The sequence below is a fragment of the Musca vetustissima genome, unplaced genomic scaffold (assembly GCF_032173495.1).
Source record: "Musca vetustissima isolate MV318-11 ecotype Yass unplaced genomic scaffold, APGP_CSIRO_Mvet_v1 utg33089, whole genome shotgun sequence".
Taxonomy (NCBI): domain Eukaryota; kingdom Metazoa; phylum Arthropoda; class Insecta; order Diptera; family Muscidae; genus Musca; species Musca vetustissima.
This window is the reverse complement of record NW_026876139.1, coordinates 1-13,638: the sequence shown is the minus strand read 5'-3', so window position 1 is coordinate 13,638 and position 13,638 is coordinate 1. Positions and strand designations below refer to the sequence as shown.

General features: G+C 33.7%; 4 protein-coding genes across 4 annotated transcripts; 1 reads left to right on the top strand and 3 right to left on the bottom strand.

Annotated features, from left to right (window-relative positions):
• Positions 1–205: 205 nt before the first annotated feature.
• LOC133338626 (uncharacterized) lies at positions 206–913 on the bottom strand. The gene has a single exon (XM_061546793.1). The coding sequence runs from the start codon at positions 911–913 to the stop codon at positions 206–208; it is 708 nt and encodes a 235-aa protein (XP_061402777.1).
• Positions 914–1,528: 615 nt separating this feature from the next.
• Positions 1,529–3,902, bottom strand: LOC133338625 (cytochrome P450 4d8-like). Its single transcript, XM_061546792.1, has 4 exons — positions 3,740–3,902; positions 2,894–3,350; positions 1,950–2,518; positions 1,529–1,878 (listed from the first exon to the last, which is right to left on the bottom strand). Exons 1-4 carry the CDS (start codon positions 3,900–3,902, stop codon positions 1,529–1,531), a joined length of 1,539 nt encoding a protein of 512 aa, XP_061402776.1.
• A 2,381-nt stretch (positions 3,903–6,283) lies between these two features.
• Positions 6,284–9,112, top strand: LOC133338624 (uncharacterized). Its single transcript, XM_061546790.1, has 5 exons — positions 6,284–6,460; positions 6,519–6,663; positions 8,037–8,731; positions 8,789–8,872; positions 8,933–9,112. The coding sequence occupies exons 1-5, from the start codon at positions 6,284–6,286 to the stop codon at positions 9,110–9,112; spliced, it is 1,281 nt and encodes a 426-aa protein (XP_061402774.1).
• A 113-nt stretch (positions 9,113–9,225) lies between these two features.
• Positions 9,226–11,457, bottom strand: LOC133338623 (cytochrome P450 4d8-like; the record flags this gene model as incomplete). Its single annotated transcript, XM_061546789.1, has 5 exons — positions 9,226–9,272; positions 9,861–10,049; positions 10,414–10,530; positions 10,599–10,890; positions 11,009–11,457. Coding segments are annotated over 5 exons (1,094 nt in total), but the record flags the coding sequence as incomplete, so codon positions are not given.
• Positions 11,458–13,638: the final 2,181 nt, after the last annotated feature.

Here is a 13,638-nt window from a genome sequence, read left to right as displayed (position 1 = left end):
AATTTCTGAAGATTATATATCTCATTTTTAAATTTATTAAATTTTTCTATTGATGACACACTTCTAGCGTTTACAGATATAATATTAAGACAGTTCTCATATTTATTTTCAACAACATATTCATTATAAAAATCTACATTTTGAAAATATTTGGAACCCATATTAAATTAAGTGGAATTTTAAATGTATTACTAAGTATATAAAATCAATTTGGTGAGTGAAACACATCTTCATCATCATTTTCTTCATCATCAGAATCTTCCTCCTCCTCATCATCATCGCTTAACTCAACCTCAATTAATTTGCGCTCATGTTTGCCTTTCGATACCACTTGCTTTAAAAGATCATCAACGTCACCCATCGATTTCAACCGTATCTGTTTTGATTTTTCATCCTTCTTTGCAAAAACTTTCCCTCCATGTGTATAAATAAACTTGTACCCAACAGCTTTTAAGGATTTTGCGTGGTGAAAAACTTCCATTGTATCTTTAGATACAAAATCATTAATGTATACTGACTTTGTTTCTAGTTGTTCTCTCAATTTCTTCTTCTCCTGCATAAATTTCAACTTGGTTTTGTTGTTAACAAATTTAACAACAACAGTTTTTGGGCTTGCTTGGTTTTTCTTTTTCAAAAAATATGCATCTTCTACATCATCTTCGACAATCTTTGCTCCAATGGTATTTGCTACGGCAATAACAACATCAATGGGCTTAGTTTTATCATCAACTGTAATACCATTGATAACACAGTCATTCTGCAAACGTACTTCGTTTAAAAACGTTACCGTCGATTGCAACTTTTTCACGTCCTCTTTGAGAGTTGCATTCTCTTTTTTTAAGCATTTGATTGTTTTTGTATTTTTCTTCACACCTTTTAAAATGTCATCATACTGAGATGACATAAAACTCATTGTTTTTTTCAAGTCTCTCATCTCCATAAGAATAGCTTTTATATCTGCATTATCAATGTTACTCGGAGCGCAGTATTGACACTTGAAAGGGAGAGAGTCGTCTTTCCACAGTTTCTCCATTTCCACTTTATTCAGTTGAGTGCACTGAGAGTGGAGAGTTTTTTTTGCATATATCGCATTCTAAGAAGTCGTCGTTTTCCAACACTTCAGTTTTACAATGCGAACACATAACTTTTTTCTTTTTATTTGCAAGACTTTTGCGTTGTTTTCCAGCCATACTTCAACACACACAAATAAAAACACAGCCTCTGAAGATATTTCTTTATGTTTAAATTAACCGCTCAATGTTTTTGTATACAAAAATTATTTTTTTAAGGAGAGCACAATCAAATCACTGAAATGACGTCTATTCCGTATCAGGGTTGCCAACTCGTTTTTTATTTATTATCGATTGATTTAACTTAACGAAATTTCGTATGTCTTACTGAATAGGGTCGGGATAGATGTGCGTCAATTTTGCTTTAAATCTGTTTAAATGTCTGTTTTGCATTCGAAATAATATATTAAACTTTAAAAAAAAAATTTCAGGGTTTTAATTTTTATTATTTCTTATATTTATGTAGACACCCGCTTCTTCATTCCAAGTTGCATACCAGTTTCTGAACGTAGTATAATTCCGATTACAGGTTTAATATCTTCGCCCAGAGGCAACAGCTCATATTCGCGTAGTATTTTACAAAGGGCAATTTTCATTTCCAGCATTGCAAAGCGTTGACCAATACAATTTCGAGGACCAGCACTAAATGGTATATTACTAAATGGTTTAGAATTAGTCGAATTTCTGTGTCGATCGGGTATAAATTCAGCGGGATTGTCATAAGCTTGAGGATCTCTCATTGTATGGTATACCAAAAGGAGGACTTGTGTTGAATCTGGAAGAATGCCATCACCAAAACGAGAGTGAGCTGAAATTCAAAAGAAAAGTGGAACTTTTAAAGAAAACCGCCAAATAGCTTTGAGATATTTGACAAATTACTGTAATTGAAATCGTTGATAATTTCACGGCTAATTACTGGTACTGGCGGATACAGACGCAATGACTCCCTAATTACACATTCCATATACTTCAAGTTATTTAATGTGGCCATGGCGAATGGTTCGGCATTTGTTTCGCCAAAAACTGTATATATTTCAGAAAGCAGCCGTTTCTGTACTTCAGGATGACGTGAAATCAGATGCAGGGTAAAAGAAAGTGCAGTCATTGTTGTATCATGACCCTCAAACATAAATGTATCCACTTCTTCGCGTATATCTTCATTTGACAATGGTTGGCCATCCAGTGTTACCTGCAATAGGACATCGAGTAGAGCCATATGTTTCCTTGCCCCAATGTTATTGGCATCATGATTCTGTTCGATATTTTGTTCAGATCTTAAACTTTTCTCCAGTGATTGTCGTCGTTCCTCGATAACATTTGTTGTAAACTTGTGCATCAATTTAATGAGTTTATTTTGTCTTAATTTTTTCCATGGACATAAAATGGAAAACATGGTTTCGTCATGCAGATGTGCTCGTATACAACGCCAAGACACCAGGTCTGTCATCCTTAAAAACAAATTATCAATGAATATTGGAAGGGTATGGGCTCAGTATTTTTGCAGCGCTTTATCCCGAGTTTGAAAACAAAACAAGTGTAATAAAAAGGGTGGTATGCCATATTAGAACATATAAATATTTCAATATATCTTGCATATCAGTCATATATAAATATCGATTATAAAGGCTATTTTTATTTTATTTTTAAAACTGACCATATCACATTTAGATATATTTCACATAAAATTTGTCTATTACACTATGCGACAAAATTAAGTTCATTGCCGCTAATTTTAAAAGGCTATCATTTCCAAAGAAAAAATTTTTGTTACTCAGTGTGGTAACTTTTAATTAATAATAATTTCTGCCGTATTCAATACTCACTCTGTTACAGCCATTGTATATGGCATACTTTTATCCGTCTGAGCATGGACATTGACACCCATCGCCGACTCCGTTATAATATCCAAGGTAGCCGAAGAAATGTAAGACATAACGTCAAACGCTGACCTACCATCGGCTCTCTCCGATAAGCAATTAACCAACACCGTAGATTGTCTATCGAAAACCTCTAAAAATTGTTCCAATATTGCAAAATGAAATGTCGGTGTTATAATTTTACGACGGGTATGCCATTTTTGTGAATCACTTATTAATAGACCAGTTCCAAGCCACGGTTTTAAATTGTTATACAAACTTGATTTTCGAATTTGGGTGGGGTGAGAGAGAAGTTGTTCAACCAATTCTGCGTCTTTTGTTACTATATACAGGCGATCCAATACCCAGGCTCTAAAAGTACTTCCATACAAATGCAGCAATTCATTTACTTTTTCCAGTATTTCTACAAAAATTAAGGAATGAACTGTAAAAGAACTATACATTGAAATATAACACATAATATACACCCTAATGCCCTTAACTTAGGATTAATGTCCAATTCAAATAGCGAAATACAATACGAATACGCCATAATTTTAAAACCTATGGGCAATTATGAAACCTATTTACCAAAAATTTCTTGTCAATAAACATAAACATTCCTCCTCCTTCTTTGTATTTGAAGTATTTTCCAGCAGAAGGGTTTTAATTTTGTATACCGATTTCCTCTGATTTGTTTTAATATCTTATGTAAGTGTAATCATTTCCCGCATAAAATTATTTAGGCGTATAGATTCGAAATCAACATATTTTTTTAATATTATTCTACCTTTAAATTAGTTCACCTCTTACTTGTAGGCTTCACAGTTGTTGCCTCTGCGACACAACCCAAAATGGGAACAGCGTAAGGACCAGAAATGTGTTCTATGTGTTTGCTACGATTTTTTGTTGTGATATAGATTCGTAACGCCCATACGAATAGAACAATAATAAAAACCACAATGAAATAAGCCATTTCGGTGGCGAATAAAAACTGAACAGCCACACTGATAATATGCATATTATATAGCCAATATTTTTCACTTTTAAATAAACACTTATAGTATTTAATAAATATTATTGTTTGAATAAATTAATTTAAGAGTTTAATCCCATCTCAATAGATCAGTGTATAAGGTAATGGTAGCCTCTATTAGATTTTCTTACAGCACGTGTTTTCACGGTTCAAAATATTTAATTTACCCGTAATCTTTGAAAATATACTCGAAGAGTAAAATATTGCACAAATAAGTATATGTATAATTTAATGATATGAGTTCACAATCAAACAAGTTCTAATCGAACAATTATTGGCTAATGAGGGTAAATACGCCTTGCTACGACAAGGTCATATTTCTAGACTGGCCATATTTTGGTGAAAATTATTTTTTATATTATCATGGGATTTCAACCAAACTTTGTAGAACGAAATATTTTTACTAACCATGTATAATGTAGGAGGGTGGGACATAGCGGTAGTACATCCCCGACCAAAAAGTAACATTTTTGAAGGTAAGTAAATCACCTACGCAATAAATTGCATCCAAAATTTGTACATTGTAATATTTTGACCATATTTAACGTAATAGTGCAATCATCGGTTATATGGGTCCATCATCTCTGGCATCCCCCACAAACTTATGAAAAAGTATATAGTTAACAAAAACTACTCACCCAATACAAATGTCCCGCCCAATTTTTGGTATTTTAAAGTTTGAATTTGTCTTGTGTCTCATTTTCGTCCTGATTATCTTTAACCATAAATTAAATATCACAGAACAAGATTTCAGATCGTCCTTTTTCACTCTTTTTTTTTCCGATCCTAGCTCACGATCCTTGTATCTACGAACACTATATAATTTTGTTAAAAATTATAGAATAGGAAGAACAGTCGGACTAGTATGAAATGTTAACCACTAACAAGTAAGAACGAGGATCGCCAAAAACTAAAATATATGGGGAATACAAGCAGAAAACTCATGTTATGATCCAATATTCTTAAAATACCTACTTGGGTCAATATAAATAATGTTTAGTGCGGAGATATGGTAATCCTTTATGAGAAACCAAAATACCAAATTACGTGTAAAAATCCCCGTATTGGGGGTTACCATATTATGGAGTATTTTATTAAGTATTTTTGTTACGGATATGTTTTATTCAATGAGAACTGAAACTCAAAATACCAAATAATAGCCAGAGATCCCATATTTTGGCTGAGTCCTGTTGGAATGTCCAAGGTCGATTAATACGAGCGGAGAGCGACCATCGGCTGTTATGGCGACCCACACCATCACTATGGCGCTGCTGGACAACGAATGTTTTCTCATCATAGAAAACCAAATTCGGCATTTCACCACTTTCAACCAATCGAATCAACTCTTTAGCTCTTTTGAGTCTATTTTCATTCTGTTGCGGTGTAAGTTCTTGCACTTTTTGGAATTTCAATGGCTTAACCCCGAGCTCATTTTTCAATATTTGCTGAATGGAATACTGCGATATGTTCATCTCACGAGACATTTTTCGGCCACTGCGCCGGGTGTTTCGATCAAGTCGCTTCTTTATTTGTCGAACCATTTCTGCTGATGTTGTCTTCCTTCCACTTCCTTGGCTTCGAGCTACGCTACACAAAAGATTAATTCACATTTACATGCTGGAGTGCTCTAAATATAAAGAAAATTCTTACCACAATGCTTTTGTACGCTTGTAAACAATATAATGAGCTGTCACTGGAATAATTTAACAGCTGTCGGACGAGTGGCTTAGAAATGACAGCAGTCGGAAGTTTGTTACAGTTTTTTCATCTCAACCTGTAAATTGGGCGGTACGAGCTATACCAATTGGTGTATCTATAATAAAAATGTTCTGTTAAACAGTTGTTCACCTACCAAAACCCTGGCGAATTACACTAAAACTTTAAAATATCGATAATGGGTCAGACTCTTTCAATACATTTTTCAATGTACATATATACAAAATTTCGAAGCTCAATCTCAATTCCGTCGATAGATAATTTAATAATGATATTAAAGTGTACAGATATTTTGAATTGCTACAAACGGAATGACAAAGTTAATATACCCTCAAAATTTTCCGGAGCAAGGGTAAACAAATTAAATAAATGCTGATATCAGAATATAATTCTTTCAGAATATAGTAACTAAGGTTAGTAATGCATATAAAAATATTCTTGATACGTGTTGTCTATAACCACAACTCGGCTGTGAATAATAAAAATTATAGCGAAAATGATTCACCGCCACGCTGGATAAAAGCTTCGTTTTTTATTTGCCACAAAACCGAAACACAACCCAACCAAAACATTTCAGTCTTTATTTTGTATTTCTAATCTCCACAATGTCTGGTGTTTTTGGCGAGGAATTCAAACAGAATTGGCCTCTGATAAGCATAAATCTCAAGCTGTCAAAATTCGGTCAAAAACTAATTGAAAAAATACGTTCAATAGAAAAGGCTCAAACAACAAATATTGACGTTGCCGAATTTATAAAGAAATCATACGATTTTCCCATAGATGTGAGTAAATTTAGTGCAATTTTTTCTAATAACAATAACAACAAAAATCGTTTTTTAGTTTCCTATTCAAAGCTGTCGCGTTAAGTCACAACCTCAAGAACATTATCCAATTATAAAGCAACAGATTGCTTCGGCTTATCCGGTGATACATGAAAAAGTTATTATATTAATAATCGATTTTTTGGAGCATAAACTTAAATATGGTAAGGATAGATTGAAAATCCAAACATATGACAATAATAAAAACTTTATCTGTTATGTATTCATTTACTGTTATAAAAGATGTCAACATATACAGTGGCGTGCAAAAGTGTATGAATGTTTGTACATTTTCAACTAAAATGTCGATAAAATTGTTCTAGCTAAAATATTTCAACGAACATTTGAATATTTGTTCAATATTTGTAAGATTATATCGTACAAAAAATAATACAAATAACAATTACAACTTTGGTTATCGTGAACGATCGCAACAAATGACAGCTCGTACACTTTTGCTCGTTTTGGTGGTTGATTTAGTAATAATATTAAAATACACAAATGTGGATCAAACCGGATACTGAAATCGATTCATTTGAGGTCCCATCTTCAGACTTGATCGATGCTTAGTGAAACTATTAGAATTTACAACGTTTGGATCAATTTGAATTCCCAACCGGCTTCATAAGTAATTTACGAGAATTAGGCCAATGTTTTGACATAGGCATCATTCGACGAAGTATTTTATATCCTATGCCGATTAGAGCATGTCCGTCCGACTGTCTGTCTTTTGAAATAACGATAGAACACTGACATTTTACACAGACCTTGATAATACTCCTAGGATGTTTTGTATTATTAATATTAACCCAAGTCGTCATTCTGAGAATTTTGGACCCGTTTTTTAACCGAATTGGCTGTAATTTGGTATTTTGTATTCTCATTGACTGTCAAATCTTACTACCAAAAATAATTCCAATCATCTTTTTCTCAGGTAGTTTTCGGTTTGTGCAAGGTCATATCATAACATGAGTTTTCTCCTAGGAGCCTCCATTAATTTTGATATTTTCATAGTCATCCTCATGGTGGAGGATATAAAAAGTTCGGCCGGCCTGAACATAATAGCATTTACATTTGAGGACTTTTTTTATATTTTGAACGGTTCGACCCAGCTGATTTTTGTTCAATCTTGTTCATTATTTACGACATATTAATATCTTTTATCACAATCATTTATCTAAAAAAACTATTTCTTTTTAAACGCCAAAATAACGACTCATTTATATCCCATTTTTGCAGGATCTCAAATTGAAAAACGCCTTTACAAAGGCATGACTATAGCCGAATTTATTCATAGACTTTTAACAAAGCGGTGTGTAAGTTTCTATGGTGAAAATGATAATTATTTACTGCTAGATGGCAATAGAGGATGTGGAACAATGAATTATGCACAAATCGGATCCAAACATGAGACACCTCCATTAATCTTAAAGAATGTGCTCAGCTATGATGAAATTAAGGTAACACAATTCCACTTCGGTACCATATGGCCGTTTTTAATGACTGTGATTTCTTCAGATTTCGGCTTTTGTTTCAGTTTCCTCATACAGCGATTTCATTAACGATGGCAAACGAACAAAAACCAAAGGTGAAGGTATTGTGATGGGCATAATTGGTGCAAGATTAGAACGCCAAGGTGTAATGGAGTTCCAAGATATAATTATATCCGAAAATCAAAATATTCTAAAAAATGGTTATGGTCCGAAAAGTATAGAAATTAAAGCACCAAAAAAATCTCTATTGAAAATGTTAAATTTGCGAAAACGTAATGCATTGAAAAAATTGCAAGATTATCGCCGTATATGGAATAAATTCTATGAAGAAAATGATCATCTCCACGAAGATGTTGTAAAAGAAAATAATAATCCACGATATGGCAATTCATTAAATTCTTTGCTAAAAGTTGACTATTTAATTATGAAGAAACGCTATGCCATAGCAATTGATATGTTATTGTTAGAGTCAGATAATCGAGCCAAATTAGCGGGCAAATTAGCCTACATTCACATGGAGGATTTTTGGATTTGCGGAGTGTGGCTTGCTGAGCACCAGGAGAGCATTTTTGTGGAAACTATAAGTCAACGTTTAAAATATTTATTGCCATATTTGAATAATATTGGGGTCGTTCATTTGGGCTGTTTCAATTCGAATGAATGGGGAGATTTGAAAAATGGAGGTATCTTCAAATCGGATTATCATCCTCGTGGTGGCATCAAAACAATTATATCAAATGTAAGTTCTGAAAATTAAAATTTTTCCAACATTCTGATATTTGATTGTACATTTTAGCAACCCCCTGATTATGACAATATGTTGTTGATAGTTACCTACGCTTGGAATGCCAATGCCTTGCCAGGTAATGAATTTTGGATGGTAAGTTGGTAGTGCGTATAAAAATACAACTACATATTGATTTCCCTTTTTTAATTTCAGAGAAAACTTGAAGACTCCAATGATGCCTCCACAGCCTGCAGTACTTTAATAAGTGAGCTCCATAATCCCCACATTAATACGGAATTTGTATGCGGCAATAATTTACACGTTGCCTGTGCCGATTATGGAATTTTACATATTAATGATTATGTAGATAAATGTTTAAGCTCCAATATATAACCAGATGTTTAAAACAGGCATGCTCGGCCATTCACGCTACCGTAACTGAGTGTCGATGGTTAACACGCATTCTCTTTTTTCTCTTTTCTTCAGTCGGTTTTAATTATGATTTCTCAGTTACGCTCACCCACACTTACGCTCAATTTTGTTATGCCCACCACTGGTTTAAAATTATAACCAGATTACAGGTGTTTCCTTCACATGTGACGACAATGCTACTTTAATGAATTTTGGTACACAGATTATGAAAAAATAAAGGTTTTTAATCCGATCGTTATTTTATTTGAGGTTGAAAATAAAACAGAAAGGCATTCTCTTTTAAATAAATTACCAAACTATTGAGTAGTAAAAATTAAATGACCTTGATATGGGGATCTGTATTAACATCAACTTTTGTTAATAAATTATGCTAAATCCTTCGAAATGTCGAAAACGTATCGAATGCAATTATAACCTATGAGTGCTCATTTGATTGTCCCAGACGTAATATATGAAATGACTCTTGGTTCTATGTAAGAAAAAATGTCTCTACAGTTGGAAGATGCGACTGGGGCTATAAAACTACTTAACTTGGACAGGAACTTTATAAGGGGTTAAGTAAAGATGAGAATGGACCATGGACAATAAAAATTCGAAAAAAGGCGGAGTGGATATAGACTTCTCTCAAATTATTTCAATAATAAAGAAAAGACAGGTGTTCTCTCTTTTCTTTTTTCAATATGTTTCTTTAAAAAAAGGAATAACATACCCGTCTCCGAACGTAATATAATACCAATGACAGGTTCAACATCTTGACCGAATGGCAACAGTTCGTACTCGCGAATTTTACAAAGCATAATTTCCAGCATTGCATATCGTTGACCAATGCAATTTCGAGGGCCCGCTCTAAATGGTATATAAGTAAATGGATTTTTGATGGACGCGTCTTTGTGCCGGTCTGTAGGTCGATTCAGTAACTTATAACGATCCGACAATCGACAATTTTGTCTACACATAAAATCGTTTGCAGTAACGAACATGTTATTCTGTAAAAATGTAGACAAATTGTCAATAAACTTTCAAAAAGCTTTTAATTTGGAACATTTTGAAAACAACATACACACAAATTATGAACAAAACATGGCATGTTCAATATTGAAGAATATTTGTCGATAAGTTAACTTCGAATTTTTTGGTGTTGTTTATTAACAACATTTTTAACAATTGTTGTTAAAAACTGTTATAGAATTGAAATATTGTTTATTTTGTCGTTATAATATTTTATCGATTTGAGAATTGGTTAAATTTGATAGTGAATCGACCCACTGGTATAAATTCCGATGGATTGTCATAATATAAGGGATCTCTCAATAAGTGGTATATTGAAATAAAGACTTGTGTCGATTGGGGAATAATGACATCGCCTAAACGTGAGTGATCTGAAATTGTATAGAATAAGTAGAGGGGGAGGAAACAATTATTATTTTTTTATTCTTGGACAACTTACTATAATGGAAATCTTCAATAATTTCACGACCAATAACAGGTGCTACAGGATATAGACGAAACGTTTCTTTTAAAACACATTCCATATACTTCAATTCATTCAGCTTGGCCATTGTGAATGGTTCGACATTTGTTTCACCAAAAATTGTATACATTTCGGACAGCAGCATTTTCTGGACTTCGGGATGCCGTGACACCAAATACAGGGCAAAACTAAAAACGGTCGTTGTGGTGTCATGACCTTCAAACATAAATGTATCAACTTCCTCGCGTATATCCTCAGATCGGTCAATCTAAAAAATAAAATGTTTAAAAAATGCAGTATAGTTAAACGGGCCCAACCATAGGGGTCCTGTCATTGTTCATAACCTTTCAATTTTAATTCCTTTCAGTTAATACTCACTCTTTTACTGCCATTACATATGGCATTGATTTATCCGTTTGAGCGTGGACATTAACACCCATGGCTGATTCCGTTATTATATCCAGAGTTGCGGCACCAATATAGGGCATAACATCAAATGTTGTCCTACCGTCGGCCTTCTCGGACAAACAATTAACCAACACCGTTGACTGACGATCGAAAACCTCCACAAATTGCTCCAATATTCTAAAATGAAATGTGGGTGTTATTATTTTACGACGTGTGTGCCATTTTGTTCCTTCGCTTAATAAGAGGCCCGTTCCTAGCCATGGTTTTATCGTATTATATAAAATGGATTTTCGTAATTGTTTCGGGTGAACTAAAAGCTGTTCAAAAAATTCAACATCTTTGGTTACTATAAACAGACGATCCAATACCCAGAATTTGACAAGATTTCCATACAATTTCCAGAATACATTTCCTGTGTTTATTATTTCTAAAATAAGGGAAAATAAAACAGAAATAGTATTATGATTTTATTTCTTAGTAAAAACTTAATGTTCAACATAATGCGTATACAGGATGATACATTGATTATAGTCAACCTCCAATTTGTCGATACATTTACAACAAGGTAGAATATACCCATTGATACGACCATAAATGAGCCTTATCAAAATATTAGTATTAACCCTTACTCTCTCTCCCTCTCTCTAACTGACATTAACTTAGAAGCTGACATATTCCTTAGTTACGTAGCTGGTTTGTGACAGAATGGTTGTTCCATAATCCAAGCTTCAAAAAGATTTCTAAACGCGTAGTTCATTACACGGCGATATTCTCCGTCGACGTAGATCGACCCATAGATCTTCCGGAGATTTGTTCTCTCAAACACTCCAATAGCTGTCTCATCTGCTTGCGCAAGTACCCATACTTCAGATACACACAGGTAATATCAGCGTCTTGTAGAGCGTGAGTTTGGTCTGGTGAGAGGTGGCCTTGCTTTTGAGTTGCTACACAGACCACTATTCTCCTCCGGATTTCAAAGCTGATGGTATTAGATTTGTTTATGGGGTACCAAGATATATAAAGTCTTTGACTACCTCGAAGCTGTATTTCTCATGTTCCACAGTTGGTCCGAGTCTACTGGCCGTCTTGCGTGTTAATACCATTGGCTTGGTCTTTTCGCCATTTACTACCAGTCCTACTTTGGCAGACTCCTTCTCAATTCGTTGAAAGGTGGTTAGTTATTGCCGCTTGCAATGTTCGACACATTATGTCGATGTCGTCAGCGTAGGCAAGTAACATATGCTGTTTCGTGTACAGAGTGACATTTCTGTTCACATTTGCATATCGTATGACCTTTTCCAGCAGGATGTTAAATAGGTCACACGACAAACTGTCACCTCATCTGAATCTTTGTTCGGTGTTGAAAGTCTCCGAGAGGTCCTTTCCGATTTTAACTTCTGACCTTGTGCCAGTTAAAGTTGTCCTACATATCCGTATAAACTTTGCAGGAATGCCAAACGCAAACAACGCCGAGGACTGCCGAATGCGGCTTTATAGTCGACGAATAAGTGGAATGTGTCGATGTGTTTCCGTAGGTCTTTTTCAGGATCGGGTTAATTGTGGATTTTCCATTGCATTGCACAGTTGTCGCAATCACAAAATTTTTGGCCAAAATTGTTTTTTTTAAGTTTCATATTTTTATAATTTTTTTGCGCGGAATAATAAAAAACACTTCAAACCATCCGAAAATAATTGGTTTTTCTAAATACCATTAATAGTCGCTCGTTGGTGTAATGGTAAAGTTGAAAAATTTTTGTATAAAAAATAGAACAGACTGTGTGCTGTAAAATATATACTTTTTGGTGTGCTGTGTGGTCGAATGGGTATACGAAATTCAGACCAAAGTTATTATGAATCTGGAAGCTGATAATAAGTGCTTTCATAATATATTAAGAAAGAACGAAGAAAGTTGTAATATCTGGGTAGGGAGATAAAAGTTTGTGTGTATATTGAAAATTATTTTTTACAAATATTTTTGAAATCTTCTTAAACTTTAGAAAAAATGTAAAAATATCGTCTCCTCCAAAAAATTTTTGGAAGCTGGCAGGGGTATGTACTATCATATTCAGATGAAATATTTTGCCTTATTTTTCCTTTTTTAGAAAAAAATGTATTTTTCTACTTTAAGTTGAGTGAAATTTTTTATAAATTGATGTTTTTATTGTATATAGTATTGAACTGAAAATGTGGGATAAAGACAAAGTTTCATCCGATTTTTCTTAAAATTGATATTTAAGGTTTTAATAGTATAAAAAACATTTCTGCAACATTTTTTGAAAATTGGCCCACACTGTGACATAGCCGTACCGTCCGATTTAAGATATTTTAAAGATTTTAGCGATATTATTTAACCGATTCGGCTCTAACTTTGCATTTTGACTTCATGGAAAGTATAAACTGTTTGTACCAAATATTTTGGTTAAGACCTCCCACAACGGCGCCTCACTATTTAATTAATTTTCGCTGTTTTTGGCGAAAATACATTTCAATTGATATTTTGGGACATTTGATTAACCTAGTAATCAATTTTAGTATAAAAACGTCGCACAGTTGCCCCGATTTTTGGCCAACATTATTTTTTTGAAAATAATTGGTTTTGCTAAAAAGC